The sequence below is a fragment of the Aplidium turbinatum genome, chromosome 6 (assembly GCF_918807975.1).
Source record: "Aplidium turbinatum chromosome 6, kaAplTurb1.1, whole genome shotgun sequence".
NCBI classification, from domain to species: domain Eukaryota; kingdom Metazoa; phylum Chordata; class Ascidiacea; order Aplousobranchia; family Polyclinidae; genus Aplidium; species Aplidium turbinatum.
This window is the reverse complement of record NC_137477.1, coordinates 18,844,796-18,872,232: the sequence shown is the minus strand read 5'-3', so window position 1 is coordinate 18,872,232 and position 27,437 is coordinate 18,844,796. Positions and strand designations below refer to the sequence as shown.

General features: G+C 37.3%; 2 protein-coding genes across 2 annotated transcripts; one reads left to right on the top strand and one right to left on the bottom strand.

The window, feature by feature from the left end:
• Positions 1 to 687: 687 nt before the first annotated feature.
• LOC145771500 (T-complex protein 1 subunit gamma-like) lies at positions 688 to 13,279 on the top strand. Its single transcript, XM_082583194.1, has 14 exons — positions 688 to 818; positions 1,199 to 1,260; positions 6,431 to 6,481; positions 6,725 to 6,884; positions 7,684 to 7,801; positions 8,008 to 8,200; positions 9,578 to 9,727; positions 10,014 to 10,146; positions 10,302 to 10,519; positions 10,917 to 11,066; positions 11,686 to 11,826; positions 12,129 to 12,260; positions 12,441 to 12,575; positions 13,145 to 13,279. The coding sequence occupies exons 1-13, from the start codon at positions 794 to 796 to the stop codon at positions 12,534 to 12,536; spliced, it is 1,629 nt and encodes a 542-aa protein (XP_082439320.1). The 5' UTR covers positions 688 to 793; the 3' UTR covers positions 12,537 to 12,575; positions 13,145 to 13,279.
• An 886-nt stretch (positions 13,280 to 14,165) lies between these two features.
• Positions 14,166 to 19,157, bottom strand: LOC145772832 (uncharacterized). The gene is made up of 5 exons (XM_082584714.1): positions 19,081 to 19,157; positions 18,659 to 18,708; positions 17,628 to 17,708; positions 16,389 to 16,992; positions 14,166 to 14,878 (listed from the first exon to the last, which is right to left on the bottom strand). Exons 1-5 carry the CDS (start codon positions 19,104 to 19,106, stop codon positions 14,812 to 14,814), a joined length of 828 nt encoding a protein of 275 aa, XP_082440840.1. The 5' UTR covers positions 19,107 to 19,157; the 3' UTR covers positions 14,166 to 14,811.
• Between the last annotated feature and the right edge of the window lie 8,280 nt (positions 19,158 to 27,437).

Genomic DNA, 27,437 nt, shown 5'->3' with positions numbered 1-27,437 from the left:
AAGGGGCGATTACTTTAAACCCGTATCAACGTATAGTTAATCGGATTTTTCTCTAATAAAAATTTTAGTTTTGAATTTTTGTGCATCAAGTAGATGTGGATGTTGCTGTCTCGTATCACAAACCTTCAGTGCCAATGCATTAACCCACCAATGGTAGCTAGAATTAAATGTGATAGGCGTTTTTTTTCAGCATTACGTTTTTTGAGAATTTGGTAACCGACCAACCGTTCTGTTTCACACGTGACTTCACAACTACTCATGCGTTAAACTTACTTCTGGATTATTCGTTTGTTCAAACAATTGTGTTCTCAAAATTAAGGTATTTGTTCTTTCATGGGTTGTGAAAATTTGATTTAGCTTTTTCCAATCGAATGTTGAGGCGGTTTTGAAAGCAATTAATACAATAAAAAATTAAGAAGTGTAACCAAATTCAAAATGGTTTCTCAAAGGGTAGGATAAAAGTATTCATCATAATAATGGTTTTGTACGGTACATGTGCACTTGTGCAGTCAACAAATGAATGGCCAGTTTATTGTGCAGGAATCATTTAAATTTGTTTATAAATTCATTAACTACACAAATAGTAAAATAAAGTTTAAGTTTATGGAATTAACTACTACTACTACTGCATACAAGAGATTGTGGTCCATGTTAGAGCAGAGACTTGTATACCAGCTCCCTTAATTGGAATTTGCATTTTTAACAGATAATCTGGTTTGTTTTTCTGAATTATCTTTTCAATATTTTCTTGCACTTTTCTGAAGCTGACCAATATCTGAAGCCATAAAACAAGATGTCTGCTCCTGTATTAGTACTGAGTAAGTGTGGTAGATGACTAGCATGTTTTTGCTATGCATGCTGTTGGGTTAAGTTGTAAGGCCATAAACATAGCCACTTGTAGTTTTTGCAGTATTTTTGAACAGGTTTATCAAAGACAAAGTGTAATAATTTTTTTGCAACAAATGTCTTCCTGGGAATACTCAAGCATTTATAAAGTTACTGCAAATTGGTAGCCTACACTATGTCATTGTTTGAGTCTGTTGAAAATATTTTCCCATGTTAAATTACTTTTATTTGCTAAGAGTGCCATAGGTCTAATTAGATTCGCTAAAGCTAATGATGGTTAATATTTTTTGTAATGTACGGTACCGTACCATTTATCATATTTTTATTATTGTGCATGTAACTTACTTTTCAGATCAAAACTCAAAACGGGAATCGGGTAAAAAAGTGCAGTTGGGTAATGTTAGTGCAGCAAAGGTGAGAAAGTTTTTTTTGTTTCAAAGCATCGTTTAATTGCTGTGGCTATTATTTCCACATGAAAATACTATAGCTTCCGAGGCTATGTTTTTCGCTTGTAACATAAGCAAAATGTGATAAATCCTCCATTTTTTTCATCTGTATGAGGTGCTTGTTAGGGCCGTCTTTAAATGTAGCAAACCTCGCAAACCTAGCAAACGTAGCAAACCTCGCAAACGTAGCAAACCTCGCAAACCACAAGGTTGCCAGATGGTATTTTTTATTGTATTCTTTTAAATTTCTTGGCTTTTTATTTATCGGGTGCATGTTTTTTAAAACCCTTTTGAACAAGTTACCGTAGCCTACTTATTTAGTGTTGATGTTGCAGAAGTTCTATTCTCATCTATAAAAAGATATCAAAATCTCTGCTTTGTTGGGTATGGTTAGTTTTGATATAAATACATTTAAAGCAATGCCTTTGCGATCAACATTTGTGAGATAGCCTATTGCAAGTTAATATTAACGCAATATTTGGTAGTCAGACATTCGGAATCAGTACTCCGTCCCTTAGTTAGACCATGGTTGGGTGAGTTCACTAATTACTGGTTTTCTAAAAACCGGGCTGCAGACGATAAATAAAACTTAACTTTTGCAGACGACCGTACTTCCAGCCCTGGGCTACGCAGTGTGACACAAAACGAATAAGTGCCTAATGACAAGTTTTTGTGTGTGTTTAGAAAGTAAAGGATATTTTGTGAACGAAACCGGTTTTTCCAAGGTTTGGTCATTTGAAGTGTGTTTAAAATACCTATATGCTTTGGCTCTTTTTTGGGCTACTTGCAAAAAAATGGTTTGTTTTTGGGATTGGTTTGAAACGTGTTTTGGTTGGGTAATTTTGTGGAATCTGGCAACTCTGCAAGGTTTGCTTCTTTAAATGTAGCAAACCTAGCAAACCTCACAAGGTTTGTACATTTGTACAATTACGGGAAAATATTTTTTGTGTTATGAGGTTCTCTCAGCGGGCGTCTTTCAATGTCGCGAACTCCGAATTCCTCGCAAAGCTTGAGAAGGTTTCTGCATTTGAAAGCCTACCGCAATAGGTTTTCATAGTTTCCCTAAAGATGATAGATTTAGACTAGCAGCAAGTAATGATAAGGTTGTCTGTAGTCTAGGCCTATCTATTTGGTGCAAACTATGAACAGTTGAAAACCTCATCGGCCATCAATTGTAGAAACCTTTCTCAAGATTTGCTAGGTTTGCTATATTTAAAGAAGCAAACTTTGTAAAGTTGCCAGATTCCACAAAATTACCCAGCTAAAAACACGTTTCAAACCAATTTTTTTTGCAAGTACCGTAGCCCAAAAAGGAGCCAAAGCATATAGGCATTTTAAACACACTTCAAATGACCAAAACTTTTGGAAAAACCGGTTTCGTTTACAAAATATTCCTTACATTCTAAACACACACAAAAACTTGTCATTAGGAACTTCTTCCTTTTGTGTCACACTGCGTAGCCCAGGAACTACGGTCACCTGCAAAAGTTAAGTTTTATTTATCGTCTGCAGCCCGGTTTTTAGAGAACCACTGATTAGTGAACTCACCCAACCATGGTCTAAGGGATTAAGTACTGATTCTCGAATGTCTGACTACCAAATATAAATTGCGTTAATATTACCTTTCAAGTTTCAACATCTCACAAATGTTGATCGCAAAGGCATTGCTTTAAACGTATTTATATCAAAACTAACCATAACCAACAAAGCAGAGATTTTGATATCTTTTTACTGATAAAAATAAGACATCAACACTAAACAAATAACATAATCAAAAGGGTTTTAAAAAAAATGCACTCGCTAAATAAAACGCCAAGAAATAAAAAAAAATACAATTAAAAAAAATACCATCTGGCAACCTTGTGATTTGCGAGGTTTGCTAGGTTTGCGAGGTTTGCTACGTTTGCTAGGTTTGCTACATTTAAAGACAGCCCTTGTTAGTACCAAGAAACAAAATGCTGAGTTGATAGCGTAATAATTTCTCGATAGAGTAATGAGCATTTGTGCGAAGCTCAGCAGTACTCTGGTTTAACACAGCCTGGACATTTTCTGTTTAAATGCTGATTGTATGCACTACATTTTCACAGTGAACAACTAGGTTTCGAGGCAGTATCTCTAACTAGAATTTAAGGAAATTATCGACCTGTATTTTTAACTTTTTGTTTTGTCTAAATTTGTTTGTCCAAAGTTTGTGTGTTCATGGTGCATGCACAAAATTACATATGGCAGATTGACAGAACTATATACATCAGCACACATATTTTATGCTCTAGGGCAGTGCTCTTCAACCTTTTTGTCAACCTTTTTCTAATTTTTAATAACTCCACATACCTCACAAATAGCAATGTTTAATTGTGCATACAGGAAGTAAAAAAAAAACTAATAATTAATTAATTGTTAGTTAAAGTAATTATAGTAGTCTTGAACTGGGCACAAGAAACTACGCATGCAAAAGTGCAAAAAACGTCAAAATGGAAGTTGATTTAATGGCTATTCTTGTTGTTACATTGTTCCGGAAAGTTGGACATAACGTGGTGTTAGCTTTTTCTTTATTCCTCACCGCATTAAATAATAATCAATGTCAAGTATCGAGTTTTGTTTGTTTGACTTGATCTCAACAAGACAAGAAAATCCTTCTTCACACAAATAAGTGGCAGGCATCTGCACCAAGACATCAATGGCTTTTTGCACGAGATTTTTGTATTCGGAAATTCAGGAAGAGAAACCCAACATTCTGTGTAATCTCCTTCTCGGAATGAGTATTTTTAATTTAAATCAGCCAGTAGTTCCAATAATTCTTCATCGTCAGTTGGTTCTTCATTAAATGGTTGGATAATCCATGAGTTTGCTTCCAGACAGTGGTCGTTATCTTCAGGAAAATAGCTTACGTAGTCAAATTGTCGACAAGTAATTTCAGGTGATCAACAATAAGGGCAGACAAGTTATGTTCAGTAGAAACGTCCTCAAACTCCCAGCTAGACTCTTTCATGTATTGACTTAATACTAGAGCTCGACCTATATATCGGTCAGCCGATATGTATCGGCCGATATCAGGTGTAGCCGATAAACATCGGCCAGCAAAAGCACACTCAAAACCAGCCATACATACCTTTAGAAGAAACACAAGTTGCTTAAACGTGCTTGCATAGCACAAACAATTATTGTTGCGAGAATATAATTTCCCGCCCATTCTAGTGCGCGCATCTAGAAAATGTTAATACTGTATCCCTTAGCTTCCATTCAAGCAGGAAAACTTTCGAGTTTTACGTTGCTTCAACGATTGATGACATTGAATCAGTGTAACAAAGGTGAATTTTTCGCTAAGAATTGATGGGAGTACCGGACTACCGGTGTACTTCTACACTAACCACGCGCAACTTATTCCAAGTCTTACGTCACAATGTCTGGCTTTGATCTCCGAGTGATATTAATAAGGCAAGATTTGTTACAAAATTAGATCATACGAGTAGGCTATCACAGCAAGATGCAGCAAAATTTGTCAAGTTTTGGTATTACAGTAAGAAAGAAAAGGCCCAGAGAAAATTAACTTTCGCTCACACGACATGCAAAAATAAACCCAAAGAAGAAAGCCTAGTGGAACTTTGCACTGAAGAAAATAGTACCGTCATTGTAGAAGTTGCAAAAATATACCCAAAAAAAAGCCTAGTGAAACTTTGCACAGAAGAAAATAGTAGCGTCATTGTAGAAGTTTTCCGACCCGTGCCCAGAGCATTGTGACGCAAGAAACCACACGACCTCGTTCGGTGGAAGTTAATCAGTTATGCAGCGTATTGCAGCTACACGGCGCTTTGACTCTCCAAGCGCACCTCACTGGTCTGATGAAAGCCTTTGCTGAAATTTTAAAAAGCCTTCCAAACCGTAGCCATAGCTCTTAAATGGTGAAGAATTCAGACCGGACACGTTTGTCTGCCGTCAGCAAAAACGAATTTCGAGGGCTGGGTTGTTTCTTTTTTGTTTGGTGTTTTTTTGTGATTAGTGTTAAGAATGATTTTTCCATTACAGCAACTAATGCGTAAACTTTCTTGGACTGGTTTGTTGCTTAATACCTTTGTTGGTAACAAATTTTTCGTAGCTGATATATATCGGCCGATATATATCGGTATCCGCCTAAAATTTTTATAAATATTGGTATCGGCCTGAAAAAGTGATATCAGTCGAACTTTACTTAATACAGGAAAGTTACTGAAGTTCCTCGACAAAGCATTCTCTTTTCAGAGTGCAATTTTCATCTTCAACGCATTGATCTTGCTAGTTGACCGAAATATATCACCCCCTCTCCCTTGAAGACTGATCTTCACTTGGTTCAAACGATCAAAAATCGACGCCAAGTATGCCAATTTTGCAATCCAGAATATGTCACGAAACTTGGAAGCCCTTGGGTCTTCGTGTTCATTGTAAAATGCCCCTAATTGTTCGCGAAGTATATTCGAGCGTATCTGTTTCAAAAGCACAAAGCAGGTTGGCGAATAACCGCACACCAGTAAGTCCGGTTAAAAGTTTACAAATATGTCAATTGCTGTCTCTGTTGTGACTTCCACTATCACACCTTTCGTATACCCTTCTCCAGCTGTATTCCCTAGTTTTGATCTGGTATACACTTGGGTATACACTGCCTAGTATACAGTATACCCGGTTGAATAGCACTGCTCTAGGGACCAGGAGACCAAAGCCTGTATAAGCTATGGTTCCCATATATGGTAACGATAGCCTCCATCTAGTTGTTCTACTCTATTTAATAAAAAAAAATGTATTTATGCACCTCTTACAATAAGCTTCAACAATGATATTAAGGAACTGAGTTGACTATAGGCTATTTTGACTGACAATGCAAAGATATCATAAAGAATAAATATAATAAGCCTTATTGTTTCAATTCTTGTGTTTGGTATTTCCTACTTTCCTAAGTGGTTTAATTTTGTGTTTGGTAAATGATCACTCAAGTTTACTTTTTTCTGTGCTTTATTGTATGGTTTTTTCTCACCTACAAGACAAACAGGGTAATGATTTGACCAGTTCGCCAATGTACAGAAACTGGTTGTAGACCACTACTGTAGACAAGTGCTTGTGCTAACATTGTAATCTCCAATCTTGTAATTTTGCTTATATTTTCCACACAGACAATAGCAGATGTGATACGAACATGTCTTGGCCCAAGGTCTATGTTAAAGGTATGCTCTGTTTGTAACTACTGTACTCTTTGTGTAGTGTTATGCTTCATATAAAGTTGCTTAGCACAACATTTAAAGTTACTTCTACAATGCATTTTAAAGCAAATTATCTTGTATTTATACATTTGCTTCTTTGTTGTCTGAACTTTTTGCACTTACAACCGGAAGTTAATGTGCTGTCAGTGGTCACTAACAATTTCATACGTAAAATCTATGTTTGCTTATTTTGTTTTCCCTGAAAAGATGTTGATGGACCCCATGGGTGGAATTGTGATGACAAACGATGGAAATGCCATTTTACGAGAAATCACTGTACAACATCCAGCAGCAAAAACAATGATTGAGATAAGTCGAACACAAGATGAAGAAGTTGGAGATGGAACAACATCTGTGATTATTCTTGGTACGTATCATATCAACAGAATCAAATGCATTAAAACGTTTGATTTTAAGTCAGGTTGTTCATTCAGCCATCAGTATAATTATTAATTACACGTTGTTTGTTGGATATATTAGGCTTCAGTATCAACCCTGGTCTTCGTGATCTCGCGTAGAATATTTGAATGAAGTCTGTTTTAGTAGGCGTAGGCTATGTGATTTTATTTAGCTTTTGTCCTGCTCATTTCTGGAGCACCTCTTTTAGGTGCAGACAGTTAGGTACCTGCCAAATGAGGCGAAAAGACAGGAAATCATGGAAATCAAATTTCATTTCAATCAAAATTCATTGGGAAACTGGAAATCATTGGTACCTTGTAATGGAATCACAAAGTGACATCAATGATGACGCACTGAACAGAAGTTGTTATAATTCTAGTGCCCGCCAATACACTTATATGCAGTGCAAGATTGATGAAACTGTTGAAATAGCAACAGAAGCCAGTTTTGGTTTAAGTTAGCTTCAGCAATTGGCATGTACCATAATTTATTACAGAAACTTTCAGACTTGAATTTGTAAATGGTGGTTACAAAAATGTAGCCTTCTTGGTGCTAAGGTACCTGCCTGTCATACGCAATTAAAACTTTTACATTGAATGTAGAGAAGTGATTAGGAAAGGAAAGAGGATAATTTAGCAAGCACAATCCTTATTGGTTTGATAAATCTAATCTTGAGATAGCATAAAAAGTTGTAATGTGTATTTGCAACACAAACGGTTTATGAAAATCCTCTCACTTATTTTCAATTTTATTTTTAATGTTTTCAGCCGGAGAGATTATGGCCTCTGCTGAACAATTCCTTGAGCAGAAGATGCATCCGACAGTGATCATAGCCGCTTTTAGAAAGGCACTTGATGACATGCAGGATATCTTGACTGATTTAAGGTAAATAACAAACATTGTAGTCTACTTCGTCTGTGTTGAAAACAGTCAATTATAAATACCTGATAGGCCTATTGATCAAAATTAGATATATTTTTTTTATGTAACATCAAAAAAAGAGACTTGTTTAATTCACATACTACTTTTGGTACAGTTTGAAGTATTATGTTGTACGATAATACCTTTTGATTGAACTTTTGTTCCCACAGTGTTGAAGTTGATGTAAAGAAAAGTGAAGAGTTGAGGAAAATTGTAAAAAGTGCGATTGGAACAAAGTTCATCAACAAATGGGCCGATCTAGCTTGCGACATGGCCATAAAATCAGTCAGCACAGTGGTGATAGAAAATGCTACCACTGGACGCCGGGAGATAGATATCAAGCGCTACGCTAAAGTTGAAAAGGTGACTGCCGATCTGCCATTGCAATACAACTAATCATCTATTAGATAACTCTAAGGCAGTGGTTCTTAACCTATGGGTAATTACCCACATGTGGGTAATTTCAGGATAGCAGGTGGGTAATCAGCTGAACCAGAATATTTAGAATTATAGATGTAACAAACAATGTCACAGCTGTAAGTGGTAAAGTTGCTTTATTGCTTATACTTTTTTTTGATGTTTTGAGTCCGTTCAAAAAACCAAACAAGCACAGTGATATTTTATCATTTTTAGAATTGTTTCGTCATAGTGATTTATTTTTCTCATTATTTTTGTTGCCGGTTTTATGTATTTCATTTTTGTGACATAATAGTAAGATTTTTCTTGTATAATCAGTTCATTTACATTTGTTTTATGAGCAAGCTTGATGGCTGCGTTGTTGTTTGAAGTAGTATAGCTAAGTGTACATTTAGAGTTAGTGTTGAGACTAGCGAGCTATATTCTTTTGAAGATGAAAGCTTGGGAAAATGATGGGGAAAGCATATCCAAAAGTTGTGCAAAACCACTAACATTGTTGACTATGTTCCCTTCCACTTATCTCTGTGAATCAGCATTTTCAAGTGTTGTTGCTTTGAAGTCAAAATTACGAAACAAGCTGTTAGATCTGAAGTCAGATTTGCTTTGTGCAGTATCCAAAATCGCACCCAATATTGCATCGATTGTACACAAAAAATGCGCAAATGTCTCACTGAAACTATTGATGCCGTTCTTTACATTAAATGTTGTTTTTGTTGAATAACGCTGTTTTATATTTTTATTATTTTTTATTTATTATATTTTTATTTATTATATTTTTATTTATTTTATAGTTTTATATTTATATTTTTAATATGGTAAAATAGATAAAATTAGATTTTGGGTAATGGGACTTTGATTTGGACAGAAATGGGTAATAAGGGAAAAAAGGTTAAGAACCCCTGCTCTAAGGCATGTAAAGCTGTCTTTATGCTGGCCATGGTATAAAGATCTCCACCATTTTTTGCCAGTGAAGGAAAGGTCTGGAAGCTCAGACTTGGCTTCAGCCTCACTGTGTGTATTGGGTAAACTTGTCTGTCCTGATCGTAAAAGATTAGGCTAATGGCGCCATAAAAATCATAAGCAAAGCGTTTAACCAAAAGTTTTCTGACTTGCATGTTCTAATTGATTTTTTTACAAATAGTGTTGAAAGCTGGAGTTTGTTAAGTGCAATCCGAGTTAGGGTCTACCCAATACCCATACCTTGCGTTAAGATTTTGATTGGAGATTGAATTGGGATTGCTTTATTGAGTAATTTCACACTGTGATAGGAGTAGATGGTGTTCTCGTTATGTTATTTTTGATAATACAGCTTCTCATTGTTAGGTTCCCGGTGGAACTTTAGAAGATTCTGAGGTCCTCAACGGAGTGATGTTAAACAAGGATGTCACCCATCCTGGAATGAAAAGGAGGATTGAGAATCCGAGAATTCTTCTTCTTGACTGTTCACTGGAGTACCAGAAAGGAGAAAGCCAGGTAAAACACTTAGGTTTTATTGTTCTTAAGAGTTTGAGTTCTTCTTCCAACAGAATTACTTTTTTCTCCGCGAGATACACCCAGTTGGTCTGGCAACTACTTCTTCTATTTCAGACCATTGTCACCAAGATAGAGCGTTTAATATTTTTACAGAGAAGCTTAGTTGATTTTCATTCTTTGCTCTAACATTAAGTTATGAAATTTACTGCAATCTTTAATGCTATGCGCACTTAATGTTATAGTTCGTTTGACCTCCAACTTACTGAACTTTGTTGCTGTTTGACAGACCGACTTAGAACTTAGCAAGGAAACTGATTTCGAACGCATTTTACAAATGGAAGAGGATTATATCAAACGGGTCACTGGAGAAATCATCAAATTCAAACCAGATCTCATATTCACAGAGAAAGGAATTTCAGGTTTGTACAAACCATCCTTTATTGATGTTTCTATTTTTAGTTGTTCATCTAAATGTTGATTGCAACTTTTTGTATACTAAAGAAACAAATAAAAACTTTTATACATTCTAACTTTTTCACTATTCAAAAGATTAACTATGCGAATATCTTTTTAGATCTCGCTCAATACTTCCTGTCCAAGGCCAACATCACGGCCATTCGTCGAGTGAGGAAGTCAGATAACAATCGAATCGCCCGTGCCTGTGGAGGGACCGTCTGCTCCAGGACCGATGAGATCCGAGAAGAGGACATCGGTACCGGTGCCGGTCTGTTCGAGATTCGAAAGTTCGGCGAGGAGTACTTCACATTCATTACACAATGCAAGGACCCTAAAGTAAGAACAAACTTAACTTCTCGTGGAACGGTTTGTTGCTGTCGTCGAGTACGTGGTGCAAGCGTTTATGAGACATCAGGTGATCTGAAGGTAGCTGCTTCGACCCCTATGGGGCGCTAATTGAGCTTGCCACTGAGGACGTCTATGTGCTGATAAGTTGAAATTATGTCGCTGTTTTGAATACTGTTCAATTCGCATGTTTGCTTTTCTGTGATTGACGCTGGCATGAAGTGAAACAAAATCGACTTTTTGCTATTGACTTGCGCTACCTGCCATAGTCTCCCACGCGTATTCAATATACGAGTTGCGTATTTACAAACACCACTATTTTTAAAACCTAGATAGAACCTCCTCGTATTGGTGATGTCAGTTTTATAATTCTTGGCTTCCATCCCAGGCTTGCACCATCCTCCTCCGAGGAGCCAGCAAAGACATCCTCATGGAGGTTGAACGAAACCTCCAGGATGCGATGCAGGTCGTCCGCAACGTCATGGTCAATCCACGACTGCTTCCGGGAGGTGGCGCTGTGGAGATGGCCGTTGCACAGGTACGTGAAGTCATCAATATCAGCTTGGTCTAGTGTTGCAGCGCTGAGTGATACTCCGTGCAGTATTTGCTTTGATCTCGTGTCTTTGCTCTTTTGCTGTGACGACGTAGATCCACTTTCTCAATATTTACAAGAGTTGAACGTCGAACAGAATCAGTGGATTGTGATATTGCATTTGGTTGTCAGCAGGCCGAATAGATTTTGGCTGTTGTCAACGTGCAAACGTAGTGCCCCATCAACCTCAACGAAGCGCATGGTTTGTGAGACAATGCTTCGAAATCTCACTTCTCACTGCCCGATCAACTTGTCGGTTGCACACTGCCAAGCGAGTGTGGTGGACGAGAATGATGTGAAGCAGTGGAGTCATCCTTACTCGAATATGGTTTTATGTATTGTTCAATTGCCAATATAAGAGATGATCCTTGGCATCACCGTACGCCATGATTTTCACAGTCTTGCATAACCATCAGGTTAAACAATGCAATTCTTTTCCTCGTCGTAGCAAATGCTCTACTTGATGTTTTATTGCTCTGTTATGATGCAGGTCATAGGCTCATTTGAAATAGAAATTCGTGAAAATTGTAGCTCTTAAACGTTACATTATTTTTTTTTTCTGTAGCTGCTGCGTGAGAAGTCCAAGTCCATGACGGGAGTCGAACAGTGGCCCTACCGTGCGGCTGCCGATGCTTTGGAAGTCATCCCAAGAACTCTCATCCAAAACTGTGGCGCCAGCACCATCCGGACGATCACTGCTTTGAGGGTAAGTTGCCTGTTGATTCAAAACCTTGATTGGGTCAGTCAATAGCAAATTAGCAAATATTTTAAGGTTTCCAATGAACGAACATAATAAAATATAAATTTACGCCGATCCGTTAACATTCGGTGACACCATTAAGACCCCCCAGAAACCGGTTAACAATAATACATAGAGTAGCATTGGAGCATGCACGGAGTAAAAATTGAGAGTAAAACAAGGATAAAAACAAATGAAGCAATATGGTATATTGTTGTAACAAACAGAAGAATAATTGTTATGTAACCTATTCTAATTTTATCTGGCAGGCAAAGCACGCTGTTGATGGAAACACGACTTGGGGAGTCAACGGTGAGTCCGGAGAGATAGAAGACATGAAAGTCCTGGATGTTTGGGAGCCCCTCTCCGTGAAATTACAAACCTACAAGACATCCATGGAGGTTTGAGATATTTCACGCATATTGTCGGCCATTAAAATACAAGTTGTTTGAAGCTGTGATTTCTGCGCATTTGTTCTGTCATGATGCGCATTTGTTCTGTCATGATGCGCCTTCAAATTCTGTCATGATGCGCTTATGTCCCAACGCTTTTGTTTACTTATGGGATATCTTCATCCACAGACGGCCATGCTTCTCCTCCGGATCGATGACATAGTCTCCGGCAGCAAGAAAGCGGAGGGTAAAGAAGGGACTGGGGTAGCCGCTCCAACCTCATAGATCAATGTCTTCTTTCAGTTGTGGTTTGATTGATGTCAGGTGAGCTTATAATCCTTGTTTTGTAAAGTTGCTTCCGAAAACAAAAGGTGACTTCCCTCTACGAGAATTGCTTCGAATCAGTCCGCTTGTGGTATGCAAGTCCCGTTCCCAATTAAGAGATTTTCTATTAAAAGTTAATGTCTCGTAGGTCGCCCTGATTTTTCAGGATGAAGACCAGGCTTCTTCGGAGCAACATGGGGAGAGCCCTGTTGGAAAGAGCGGATTTAAAAAAGAAGTTCTGAAACGAGGATAGTTTTATATTTGTTCGAAAGAGTTATCATTCCAATGACCGTTTGAAGAATCAGTTTTTTGATATTTCTTGTAACGCCTTTGAGGTTTTGTGCTGAGGTTTGATTTATCCCGTTTACGTTTATTTACTGTAAAAAAGACTGATTTCCTGACTGGGTTCTCATTTAACGACGTTACATGACTAATCCAGACATCAAATCAACTGTTTTTTACATTGATTCAACGTCTGCAGACGTTGGAGTAAATGCAAAACACGGTTGATTTGATGTGTGCGAATGTTGCAACCAGTTCAATAAACATTTCAAATGTTTTGTATTCAGGTTCGGATTTTCGAGTCGGTTGTGAGATGTTCCTATTCACTCCATTGCAACGTAATAACGACGTTCGGCACCGTTGCATGTTGGAAATTCAATTTAGTTGAATGCATGTTTCGTCATTTCAATAAACCGTCGTATTTCCAATCGTCTGCGATCTGACAGCGGCTGCTTCCCAGACAACAAACTTCATGTTACATTGACGTGTACAAATGACATTGAAATGTACAAATGATGGATTTTGCTGTCTGGGTTGGTTTCTGTAGTTTCTGCATCTGGCAAGGCATTGAAAGGTTACGAGCCGAAGGTAAGCTGGCAAGTTTCGAATGCACACGCGAGGTCCAGGTGTTTAATACTAGCCTTGCGGCCCCTTTTCTACGTCACCTGACCCCTCGGGAATGTCATATTCATGTCAGCACTACCGCTAAGTGATTAGGAGTTCCAAAAAATACCTCTTCGAAGCTCTGATGAACAGAATATTGTTAGCGACGCTATTTTCAATCTTGGGACGAAGTTCCATTTTCCTCATCCGAAATGTGACGTTACACAAATATGTAGCTAACTGCTCTTGGCTGATGCTGAGCTGCGTCGGAGTCTGCCTCGCTTTCTGACCTAGTCTTATTCTGAAACGATCCCTGTTCCATATCTAGAAAGCTAAAACCTCAATTGCTAAGGTAACAGGGATCAGTTGTCAGTAGATGTTACAGAAAATATATTTCGCACTTATTCAGTGCATCGTCAGTTCTGTTCTGATCAGAACTGACGATGCACTGAATAAGTGCGAAATATATTTTCTGTAACATCTACTGACAACTGATCCCTGTTACCTTAGCAATTGAGGTTTTAGCTTACACAAATATGAGTTGAACAACTACTAATTTTCCTTGTGTTGGATAATACTGTAGTCAATATTATTAATCATCGTGGCTGCAAAAACGGAGAAATTTAAGTGAAGACTGGTAGTTTTAGCCTATTCGAGAATCCACAGCACCGTTTAAGGCAACACAAAAAATCAGTTTATTTTATATAATAACTAAGCGCAATACATCGATTGAATTCTTTCACAATAAAGCAGTCAAACGACATAATTCGTCCAAGATGCGAAATGAACACAAGTTTCCAGAACTATCAACTAGGCCTGTGAAGTGGTTGGAGATTGAGCAGATTTCGAAAAGAAAACAAGCTCCGTAGCGCCCAATGTCGCATATACGACGAAGATTTTTGAAAAGTAGGCGACATGGTTGGAGTGGAATAAATATTGGTGGAAAAAGTAAACAGAAAAATACATTCAATCAATTGACTCTTGATAGCCCAATGCTGCAAAATTTGTTAGTTGTCCCTGGTTGTAGGCCTACAGCTAAGTTTTGTGTTAGCTGAAGTGCACTTTTCCAAAATAGTTTTAAAATTCTATTTTATTGCGGGCGCTACGGAGCACAATATTTTATTATTGAATAAGCAAAGTGCTTAAGCAAATTTTTCAATAAAATTTTAATTCCTAATGAATAAGCTACTAAATCTTAAGAAATTCTTAATCTGAGGATAACAAAATTACTAAAGATAGCAGTAAAGCCAGTAAACAAAAGAGAAAATCATGTGATTGTAGTCAAGAAATTTCTTTAGCTTTATCAATCTCAATTCATTAGTTCGGTCCGGCACAAGCATCCCGCTGTACTTCAGACCATCACTTCTTCCATAGCAAATCCACAGTCTTCCCCAGTGTATCCTTCTAGACAAGCACATCTAAAAAAGAATAGACTATGCTGAAAGCTACATTTGAAGACACAATACAGTCCACAAAAATGTTGTCAAGACAATTAAGCCTAAGGTAAAGGTGGTCCCATACTTGATTCAAGTGTTGGGTATGAGAAGATAAGGTTCTCATTGTAGCCTACTAAGCCTTCGGCACTAAGAAGAGTAGGGTGGCCAGTTCTTTTCTCTCGACCGCCTTTCCTGCAGCAATTATGCCCACCCAATTTATTATAGGCCTACCCTAGGTAGCGGTGTTTTGAACAACCAGCTGAAGCCGGGAATCGAACCAGGATTGAACAACTGGAAAGCCAACGCCTTATCCGTTGCGCCATCCCACCGTCTAAATAGGTCTACAGGTAATGAAAACAAGGGAATAGCCGATTTAGCTTAAGAAACGTTTCAAACTCCATAGGACTGCGCCATATGTAGCGAAGGAGTTCAATCAAAATAGTCAGCAAAGACACCTCATTGGTGGGTGATTAAACAACTCGTGACAAACCATAGTTCATAAGTCGGCTTTCTTTCATTTAGTGTACGGTAGGCCTATGTCTATCAATACTGCAGCACCAAAAAGTGACTAGCATTCAGGTAAGTTTGGGATCATGATACTGACTCAGTTGTGTCACGGTCACTACGTTGTTTAGTGTTTGGTGTCTTAGAACTCACCTTTTAAAAAATGATAAGTCAACCAACTTTAAAAAGGTCAAATATCGCTTCAAAAGTTTGCAACGTGTCGACTTTCAGCAGGGCCACGCAAAGAGCTTTGGCAAGGCTTTTGGCAGCCAGCTATCTGGAGAATTTTAGCGGGGTTTTATCTACCGCACTCAATGTGTTTTTTCAGTCACAACTGTATAAAATCAGCCATCATGGGGTACTCAGGGGCAATTCAATTAGATATGGATTTTATATTAAGACAGGAAACAATAGCTACTTGCCTATTTAACTTATGCGTCATCAAAGTTGTTCGAAACGACATGTTTGATTGAAAAAAAATTCAATCAATCAATCAATCAAATTGTACCAACCCTTGCTGTTAACACCATAGTATGTGGTTTATCATAGTTCCAAAATCATAGTAGGCCTACAAAATAAGAAAATCAATAGCCTACAAATAAATTTTGCGTCGAAATAAAACTTGATTCTTTTCTTTTTAACAATTGTTAACCGAATTAGCAGTTTTCGGCAATGTGCTGTATCCTATCGCTGCCTGGTCTTTTTCTACTTATTTCAATTGTTTATTTGGGTCACCCCAGCGAATTTGTTTTACAAACTTGCTATATGAAACGAAACTCCCGGAACGAAACATAACAAAATGTTACGAAACTGAATCCAAGTGAAAGTGCAGGCTAAATTTGTAACAGTCACAGGTTTAACATTACTTTTTATGAGTGTAAACTTTTCCGGTTTAGGCTACCTCGTATCTTTATATTATTTCATTTACTGCATGCTCGCACTAGCTCTAAAAAGCAAATCGAAAATAAAATATCTTTTCTAGGCCCACCTGTATTTTCCTAGAAAGATTTCGCACGTTCCCTTGTTGAGGCATGTCTTCCCATCTCCACACACCACTTGGACGATATTTTTCCTCTTCATTAAATTGTCTTTTTTTAATCCAAGGAAACTTGCTGCAGAAGACAAGCCATTGTGCCACCAACTTCTCCAACCACTCATGGAATACGTGGAAGGTTTTTCAATAGTGTCGGAGACTTGAATCTCTGTTTCCTTATCAACAGTTTCTTTGGAAGACACTAAAGTTTGGTTTTTAGTTGATAAATTTCGTGATGGTTTCTCTTTAACATCAGCACTTCCATCTGTACTAAACCCCAAGGTAGACATACCAGAGTCTTCACCGGGATACCTTTCAGCATTAGACATTAAAAAGTGCCACGTCGTATTCAATTGTGATGACATCAACAGTTCTTCTTCCGTGTCAAAAAGCTGCAGAGGAGCTGAATTAGTTTTCGTCTGAAACCGGTGAAATTCAGCTGAATGAGACACAATGACGTCATGGATTTGTGAGTAGTGGCTAACCATTGAATCGATATCTTCTGATGTCAACTCACTGACAGGCATCTCTTGTTGGCCAAAAGACAGCTCGGATAAGCCTTAACATATAAAGCATTTACAGTAGATTGCCATATACTTTTGTAGCCTTTTTCACTATATAGAAATCATAAACTTAAAGGACCAGGATAGGTTCATTTTGATTGGCATAGGTAAAAGAATACTAGGCTATTACAATTTTCAACAAAAATTATGGTATGATTTTTCTGCATTGATACCTGTGAATTTGTAGCCTAATCCTCTTAAATGTCAAGACCATGCACAGCCACGTGCTGTAACGTGGACAGGGAGTCCAAAGGGTACTTTTGGACCCTACCAAGATAACTTTAAGGACCCCCTCTTTGGATAAGGTGTGTTGCTTAGAAGTGTGTTGATTTGCGGGCCGATGATTTCATTAGCCGGGCCGAAAGCATCCTCTGAACGGCTGTGACCACGTGCTTTTAATCGGTGTCAAATTGATATCCTTAACAGTGTCGACCAAACATAATCATTTCTAACTTAGTAGCGGACAATCTCCGTTACAAAGTCATTCTGAATAGTGGACACGACTATGACTTCTTATTTATGAATTACCACAGTCAGGTAAAAGTTCCTGTTGTATAAAAACAATAAGAGCAAAGCAGTTTTGATCAATTTGAGGGTATCACTAATTACTAAATGATCAAACGTAACTTACCACTTCCCCACCCAAATCCACCAGATCCGCTGCTCAAATCACCGCTGATGTTTCCTCCTTCAGCGTCAGCGAATGCATCATCTAAACAAGTCATTTTATAACAAGTACCGTAATTTTAAATATAAAATAAATTACAAACATTTTTAAATTTTTCCCATTTATATTCTGCTAAAGTTTCATTGTTTTCTGCCAATAAAAATCAGCAGCACATGTTAAATAAAAATATTAGTGCACTGGCAGTAATTTGGTTTTTGTTAAGGTTTAAAAAAAACAAAAACAAAAAACGAAAAACCAATCATACGAGTAGGCGTAGGCTACAATGGGTGACATATCAGTGCGCTACTTTGCTGCTGTCCAAGAAAACATATAATTGGTTAGTAACGGTAATCAACAAACTTGTTTATTATAAGCCTGTAAATTAAACACTCCTACTAACTAAACACTGTAGTAAAACTTATTAAAACTTAACGGCAGTTTCAATTTTATTAAAGGGTTAAAGGTGATTAGACATGGTGTGACGTGACTCCTATGGTACCAATTGCCTTGTCCATGCGTTAGCACTACAAAATAGCACTGCAATAGCAAAATGTTGCTAGAATGGATTAGTTAAAAATGCTTGTACTGTATGTATAAGCCTAGCTGTGGACGTCGATGTTCACAGCGCACCTAGCCTACCCTCAACAATCAGCATAATGAACACATATATCTTTAATATTTAATATTTAATATATTTATTATAATATTTAATATCTTTTCAGGAATTCAGGTTTAGAGGTTTTTTTTTGCAGATTAAATTACAGTTGTAATATTTAATATCTCCTCAGGAAGTACAGGTTTAGAGATTTTTTTTGGCAGATTAATTTACAGTTGTAATATTTAATATCTTTTCAGAATTATCGATTCTTTACTGTTTACATGTTTTTTGCAGACCTTCTGATGATCCGTTAGGTGAAACAATTTGTAAAGGCTTCAGATAGTAATAACTACATTTGATTTAATAGGATACACGTAGTGTTGAGTAATTTACTTACCGTTATTTTTATTACTGATAGAAGCTGCCTGAACTGAACGCAAAAGAAAGCTGCAACGAAAATTGAACAATAAGCTCGTAAAATGTACATTAGTTCAGTATCTAGCATTTGTCCAACTTCGACAGGCTATTGCTTCTTTGTTATTGGTTGCTTCAATGTACGTAGGCCTACTTGAAACTGCAAAGTCCCATACAGTGAATAGGTACATGCAAATCTACTCCGATACTATGGGTCGCCTGCCTTGTCTTGCTTCGTTGAACAGCAGGCCTGTTGCAATATTTAAAAGGCTATCAGTTTTGGTCAAGTTGTGAAGCAATTATTAAGAAACAAAATGATTTCATTTTCCCTGGATAAATCGTTATTGAAATGAAAGTGTCTTTTCAAACCTAAGTATACCAAATAGAAAGACATAAAAAGCTTACCAAATAAAAAACTTGAGGTACCTCATGCTGTCTCTACAACGAAACAAGTATGAGGTGCTCGGTGAACCATTTTTCAAACGCTCACTTGCACCTACAACATTCTGAAGCCGATTTCTTTAAGGCACAAAGCAGCCTCACGCTCATGTGTTGCAATGATTGGTTTTGTTTTTTAGCAATATTAAGTCTTTCATTCTTTGCTTTGATATCACCTTTTGTGATGTTAAAAAGACGTAGCCTACCTACAAAACAAATCAACTTCTGGAATGATTTAAGAAATTGGTTTATCACCTTCTTCACAAACCAGGTTAGTGGCCGAGTGGTTATTGCATTCGGCTCTTATGCCGGTAGGTCGGAGATTGATTCCAGGTCGTATCGTACCAAAGACTTTAAAAACGGCACCTATGGTGTTCTTTCTTGCGTAACACAATGAGGATAAGTCGAGTAACAATGTGTTGACATCGTAAATCTGATACAAAATTAAAAACACATACCTCAGCATCATTTAAATCTTAATCTGAGTAGGTTACAGCATTACAAGTTTACCAGTTTTGTGACCGATCTGGTCTGCTTTCCTTCCACTGTTTCTGGTAGTTTCTTTCCAGGTCGTGTCATCACAAGGCTTTTAAGTGGTACCGATGGTGTTCTGCTTTGTGAAACCCAAAAGCAATAAAGATTCGCTTGGATACATAATGGTTCCATCGCAAGTATGACACTAAATTAATATAATCTGCTAAAAAATCTTAGCAACTGCAGCAAATTATACTTTGCATGGGGAGTACTAAATCCAAGCAAAGTCATTTTCACAAAATCTGGAAAGTGTGACTGACCATTGTTGGAAGTTATAATAATAAAATTTTGTGCATCAGCTTTGTGGTTGCGTTAGCGGTAATTGAAAATACAAATACAGTACCTGACAATTTTAGACATGATACTAATTTTCGACAAGATTTGATTATTAGGCTTTCGAAGTAATAACTAGAAAAGAATTTCTCTTAGTTGAAATGAAACAAAGTTCTTATGGGAAATTCAAGACTGAAACAAAATTAAAACTGACAGGTTTGCGTCAAAACGAATTTTGAAAACTTTGAAAAGCAATTTCGAAATCTGGCCAGTTTTGAACTTTTCAAAATATTTTTGACACCGGATGTGATTTCTTTGGCAATGCTACAACCTACTTGCATCGAAATTCACTTTACAATTTTTGAAATGTGTGTTTTATCAAGGATTTACATAGAGCATTTCGAGTTGTTGCAATCGAAAGTTTGTTTTGAAGACACGATTTGAATAATGATTGAAACTTTCGAAAGTAAGTTTACAATAAATCATGAAATGATGATATGTCAGTATTAAAAAGTGTAGCCTGATGTTTTTATAATGCTCATGCAAAGATATAGAATTTTGTTCATATCTTTGCTTCGATGCAAAGATATGAACAAAATGCAATTTCCATTCAGCTTCACCTAGTCCTAGAGAATGAAATAATTCACAGACAACTATACTTCAACAACAAGAGGAAAATTTGCGCTGGACGGTGACCGGGCTGCAAATTTTTTTTTCCACGAACTTTCTGTCTCATCTGCATATTTCTGTAAGTGCAGCCATTATTGTACACCGCGAGGCGCGCGTAACTGTTTTTACCAATTCATTTTTCTCGCGCGATTTTTAAAGTTAGCAGCCAGGTCCAAATTTTCGATTTCCAGGTCCAAATCTAAACATTGAACTTAAAAAAAACGTAGCCTGGAGACACACCTAGTCTTGTTAAGTTTAAAAAAGTTGAGAAAAGAACTTGATTCTGGTCACTCTAAACGTAGCCTAAAATTTTCCGAATTGATTAAGAATTAACACTAACCCTAAACCATTAATCCTAACCCTAGTTTTTTTAGAAGCTTTTGTGCACCCCAAAAGTTAATTTAAAGAAAAAAAATTACTTCGATGGGCGTCGAACCGTTGTCCTCACGAAAATAAGGCACAAGACGAAACCACTGAACTAAACACACCAACGAAAAATGTTGCATTCACACGGTATTAATACAAACTCTGCGAAGTAACAGAAAGTTTGTGGGAAAAAAAATTTTGCGACCGGGCCCGGGTCGAACTTTAAAGTTTCTACAAGAATGCGATGCTTTGTTTAATTTATGGTTACTTAAGTATGCTGCTGCCCGGTTAGTCATATTTAGCGAACTTTTGCAGATCTTTCCGATTATTGTCAACTGGTCTCAGTGAAATGTTCTGAATTTTACATTTGCTAGCTTTTATTGGTTCCAACAGGTGACAAAAGCTGCTGTAACATTACTATAACGACAAGAAAAACAAAAAATGTAATTAAAAAAAATCAGCCTGTTAGAAGCCTAACAGCCGACAACATTTGCAAAATTTACAAAACGTAAAATCAGGCCGCATCTCGGCATTGTGGAATAGAAATTTATTATTGTAATGTAAATAAAATCGGCTGTTTTCAGTGCATTAATCGGTGCAACTCGTCACGGCATAACAGCAAGGGCTTTCCAATGATGGTCTGAGAGGAGGCTGGCTTGGCCTCTGTTCAATTGTGACTGCGATCGATGGGTATAGCCTTCAGTATATAAATTCTGTTGGACTTTGGAAGCAGCAGCGTAGCTAAAGGTTTATGACCAGAGAAAATAGTTAAAATTAACCTATTGACCATGATTTGACACCGTTCAAGAGCATGCTGCCGTGTCTTTGGCAGGACACAGACATGTCTGAAAGTAGTTACGAAAATTGGCTTCCTTGCCTTCCCGTCCACTTGATCTAAATCTTCAATCAGGCTTCAAGGCGTAAACCTGGATACGACTAAAAAGAACTTGTCTTATCAGAAGCCTCTGGACTTCAACAACAGAACTAATCATAATGAAAGTAACGACCTTATAGTTTGCGCGTAGCCTACCCCAACAACAATAGGTTACCTCGTGGATTTACGTAGGCCACGGTTACCTTACAATGTAATTATGGATGCAACGCAACAAATACACTGGAATAAGCGAAACAATATGCAGTCATCAAGCCAGTTGCTCCCATTTTAAAACGACAGTTTTAGAGAACATTTAAAAATCCTGAAAGTGAGTAAACAGATCGGAAAAGGACGTTTTCTGATTGATGAACATTACAACTTGGCGAAAACGTAAACGAGCAGTAATTTAAAATTTGCCAAAATACAAAAATCTTCCAAAACGATAGCATTTATCTCATGCTTCTAAACCTGTCTGCTTCGTGCTCAGATGGTTTCGATGTTCGTCATGAACAACCTACCAGACACATCGCAGCATTTCAACTGTAGTAGAAAGTGCCGCACAATGGAAGTAGCCTTCCGCAATAAACTTGTAACAAGCTTGGAAAGTGGGAATTTTACATTTCGATTTACCGAAAGAAAATAGTTTGCAAATGTGAGTGTGACACTGTGACAATGTTGCACTGTTTAGGACGTTGAGTGCATAGTGCATATTTTCAGCAGCTTTGCAAATTGAACTTTCTTAAAGTATAATTTAAGGCTTTCATTTTTGGATTTTGATGACGTAAATTGCTTGAGCTTGATAATGAAAAATAAATTGAAGGTTCTTTGCCTTTTTTGGCAACCGACACGGTTATCTGGTAACCTGCCATTCTTTATCATGGCGCGGCTGCTAAGTTGACTCCTTCTGAACAAAGTTTCTTAGAATTATTACTTAAAATTAGGTGATCTCTAGAACCCTCTAGTGATCTCTAGTGATCTCTAGAACTGTGCAGTATGCAGTAGCATAAAGTAGGACATAACACATGCACACGATGCACATTTTCTGCAATGATTTTGGTTGCAGTTATACCATCACTGAACAAAAGAATCTTAATTAGGTAAAAAATTGAAATCGAACAAAACTTGAAAGACGCAAACGTTTATTAGAGAAACAGTGGTAAAGGAACCGGGAAATCATGTGCGACACAATACACGGTCATAAGGCATGTAGCTTATAACTTATTGTTTGTTGCATCCCTCACGCTTCAGTGTTCCGGTTTGAAGACGTCAGTATAAAGCAGAAAACGTAATCGCGTAATTGACAAGCAGAATGCAGAATCCCTTGCTGAGGTAACTAATCAGAGATGAGCACACGTAAAAATCAGTCATGAAATTACTTTCGGTATGATCCTGTTTTTCATTTTCAAACATTCCTGACTGCAGTACAATTCCCCCACATAGTATTTTTGTGAATAATATAAAGAGATTTCTTAAGGGGGCAAACAACCATCGCCTGATTAGGAGCAAGTTTATTTATAAGACCTTCCGCCCTTGGATATGTTCACGATATCTGAAAGGTTGCTACGCTACGCCTCTGTCACGCCAGGGCCGTTGAAAGGATAAGTTGGGCTGAGATTACAGATTACAACTGAGATTCTCGGGGCCCACATCAAATCACTAAATGCAACGAGGGAAAGTCATGGCTGAGACTTATGATGATCGCAGTTTTGATAGCAGTAAGTTCAAAACAAAGTAGAGTGGATGATATTTAACAAAAGCTGCGTTGAACAGTCAATATCATCCTCGAAAAATAGCTATAGGCTAAGGATGAGTAACTGATCAACAAATTTTAGCAACATGACTTTTTCTAAATAATCGACATCAATTCATCAAACAAGTGGATAAGCTTTGGTGGCAAGCTTTGTTTAAAACGTAGCTGGTACTCAAAAAGATGATGTTGATCAACAGGCGAAGAAACGATGCGTATTGATTAAAAGTTAAGTTTTTCTTTGACTAAGCAACAACAAAACAAAACCGTAATGACCTTTCGCAGAAAAAGACAGGAAAGATCAGGCAACCTATTTTTCAAAATAAGCCTGTTTTTACAAGATCACTTGTGTAAGCCATCGGTGATAAGTTGGATTTTACTTGAGTCATAATAAGCAAAACAGAAATGTATAAAAGGTAACAGACACTTTACAGTTTGTAGCAATGCAGTGACGTTTCAAATGTTAGAACGTTGGCCGAAATAATGTGAGTTAACTTCCTTAGATGCCAATCAAATGTTAGGTTATTAGCAACGTTATCTTGTTTTTGCATGCAAGCAGTGATGCAAACTATAAATATTTGATTTTTTGATTAGAAAAGTGCTTCAGTTATAGGCGCTTGTAATTAGGTTAAACACATGAGGTTAAACTCATATGCTCCTTTTTAGTGATAAATTTGCACGTCGTCTTATCCAGACAAAGAAATTTAATGAGTAAAAAAACGTTTTTTCCCAAAATAATCCACAAACCTCTCAACGCGTTTAACCTAGAAAAATACACTTTTTCTTTTTTTTCTTATTTGGAACAATTAATCTTTTTGGCATTGGAGTGAGTTAATTCGGTCTAGAAAAGACGATAGCTTCAAAAGAAGGCCAATTATTGAAGTTTGATTATTACACTGGAAGAAAATTGATTGATTGATTGATTGAATTTTTATCCTCGGACTGGGAAAGCTTCTTGCAGAGCTTAATCCTGGCAGTTTCGCATACTTGTGGAGGCTTTGAATCACTGACGCAGGCCCGGTCACCGAGATTGACAGAGTGAAGTTTCCAATTGTTGAAGTCTTGTTGCCGGGGAATTATTCCATCCATTAGATGCCGCTGAATGGAGAGCAGTCCTTAACTTGCGTTGCTCAAGCGTCCAATGTTTGATTTAGCAACAAAGGTAGCCCATCTAACTAGCAGGGCAACTGGTAGGCTTATCTACAGTTATGCGTTAAGGTTTAAATATCAGTTTATTTCAGAGTCATGTCCGATGCTGATGTGTTTGATTGAAATGAGACCAGAAACATTCAAACAATATATTTTCACCCGGATCTCTGACAGCTTGCACGTGCTTCTTCTATACGCGGACTTTCAAAACTTCTGTTGTTTTTTGCTTGCACAGTGTCAAAATATGAAATGTTTATGTATCTTTGTAAACAATAGCTACTCTCTCTTTGCTGGTGGAAAATAGGTAGCAGAGTTGGTGGTACCCTCACTTTGCAAATAAAATCTTAGCTTATGCAAAGTCATGTACCAGATGCAGCTTACGCCGTTCTACAAATGCACAATATTGCACAACTCTAAATTTTGGTAGAATTAAAATAAGTCATGGCAAAGTTTGTTTGATTGTTTAGTTTTTTCAATCTGGAAGTTTCTGTCCAAACAATCTGGAAGTTTCTGATTTAAAATTATCAAGTACCTAATTTGCAAAAATCAATTTCTGAATGACGTCTTTTTTACGTTTGCTTAGTCAAACTGTGGTACTTCCGTGATAAACAATCAGGTTTTTATTTTGTTCAATCTCAGCGGACGAGGCAAGCATGCCCAATGCCTGTCATGGCATGATGTCCCGTCATTTACCCGTGTAAATGCGACACTTTTGGTTACAGCAAGTTACAACATGAAGGCAAGACTTAGTGAGAGTGTAAAGGTTAATTCAATTACAGTATACATCATTTTTAACTTTTAAAAACATTAATAAAAACAGAAGAAGAAGTAATCGATTATATGAAACATATTTTATCAGCATAATACAAAATAAAACTAGCTTATTTCATCATTGAAGCTTATTAAAGAAACCATGTTTCTTGACAACAACATCAGCCAAACGTGACAAATTTTTTCTAGCTTTATAAGCCTACTTTTAGAACGCAGTCTGCTTACCTATTATGGTGGAAAATGTTGTCTGAGCTGGTTCTACGCAGCCTACCACGTGGCGAAACTTGAAAGCGTTACGTGTTGAATTGAACAGAGCGAAGCATAATTCGGAATAAAGCAAAGCTCATTAGTGGCTCTCATGTGGTTTCCATTCGACGTGTTATTGAGGTGTCATTGACAGTTTTCAAACTTTCATGATGAGTGTTGAAATTTTCTATATTTGCAGCTGTGGCTGAACAAACTTGTCAAACAGAGATTACGAGTAGAAGTGATTCTAGAGACTCAGTCTATGTAGACAGCGTCATGCAAAGTCATGAATCATAAATGTAAAGTTACAGATTACTTAAACTTTTTCCTGCCATTGTTCCATACAGAGAAATAATTTTTGGTGCTGGTTAAACACCTTTAATTTTTAGTGTAGACTGCAGATAATGTAATTCATTTTGTTCGATGTTAAGGAGTCGTTATACCCTTCTGACTAAATTAATAGTTTCGGTGTTTGGTAAACTTGTGAATCCATAAAAAACTTTTTGTTTTGAAGTCTTTCTAAGTACACCATAATTTTTACCAGACATATATATATACTCACTTTTCCACGTAGGCTATAAAAATTGATGTAAGGCTGTTGTTGGGGTGGGGGGAGGGTAAAACTTAGCTCAAACATGTATGTTCTCTTTGTAGAACAATGGCAATTTAGGATTGTGTCATTGGTATGTAAATTATTTTAGCTTTTTGTAAAAATTTTGAAGCTCTTAGTTTTTTCTCAACTGTAATTTAGCAAAGAAGCATTTTATTTGAAAAGTTTGTTTCAAGCTCAAAAGCGACAAAGTTTAAAGAAAGCTGAAAATATGGATGCGAGTGCTTGCCATGGGGAAAGAAGGGAAACTGAAGTAGCCAGTAGCGTTGACAGCGAGGTTTAGGGATTGACAGCGAGGTTTAAGGATTGACAGAGAGGTTTAAGAGTTGACAGGAAGGTTTAGGGATTGACAGAGAGGTTTAGGGGTTGACAGAGAAATTTAGGGGTTGACTGGAAGGTTTAGGGATTGACAGAAAAATTTAGGGAGTTGACAGGGAGGTTTAGGGATTGACAGAAAGATTTAGGGGGTTGACAGGGAGGTTTAGGGGTTGACAGGGAGGTTTAGGGGCTGACAGGGAAGTTTAAGGGGATACTTTTGAACTTGGGACCGGCATGATTTAGGGACTCAAAATTTTTCCAAGGGCCTCGGGTGTTTGAAGGAACCACTTCGTATTCTTTGGATACAGTGCGTTTTTTAAAAAAAAAGTCTTTTTATGTGGGGCCCCACGATATTATTGGTACCGAGCCCTAGTTATCCTTTCAACAGCCCTGTGAGTAGCAACAGTAGCGGAAGTCACCGAAATACATGAAGGATTCAATGTAAGCCTGAGGCCGTAAAAATCGCATCTTGATTTTAGAAGACAAGTAACTCTGTGCTTGCTGAACGATCCAAGAACAAAGGAGTAGCCTACTTCTTTTTAATTACCTCAAAATGTCCGCATTTATGGCCTACCCTACATGGTAATATTCATTTTACGTGTAAGGATGATTTTATTTAGATTTTAAATGTTAATTGGCTGTCATAAAATTGTTGGGAATTATCACATTTTAGCCGTCATCCAAATTGTATACGATCTAATTTTTATTCTCTCTCGTGTCAGTTCGTCTCTGTTCGTCAAAGGGCGAATGTGAACAGTTTTATTTTC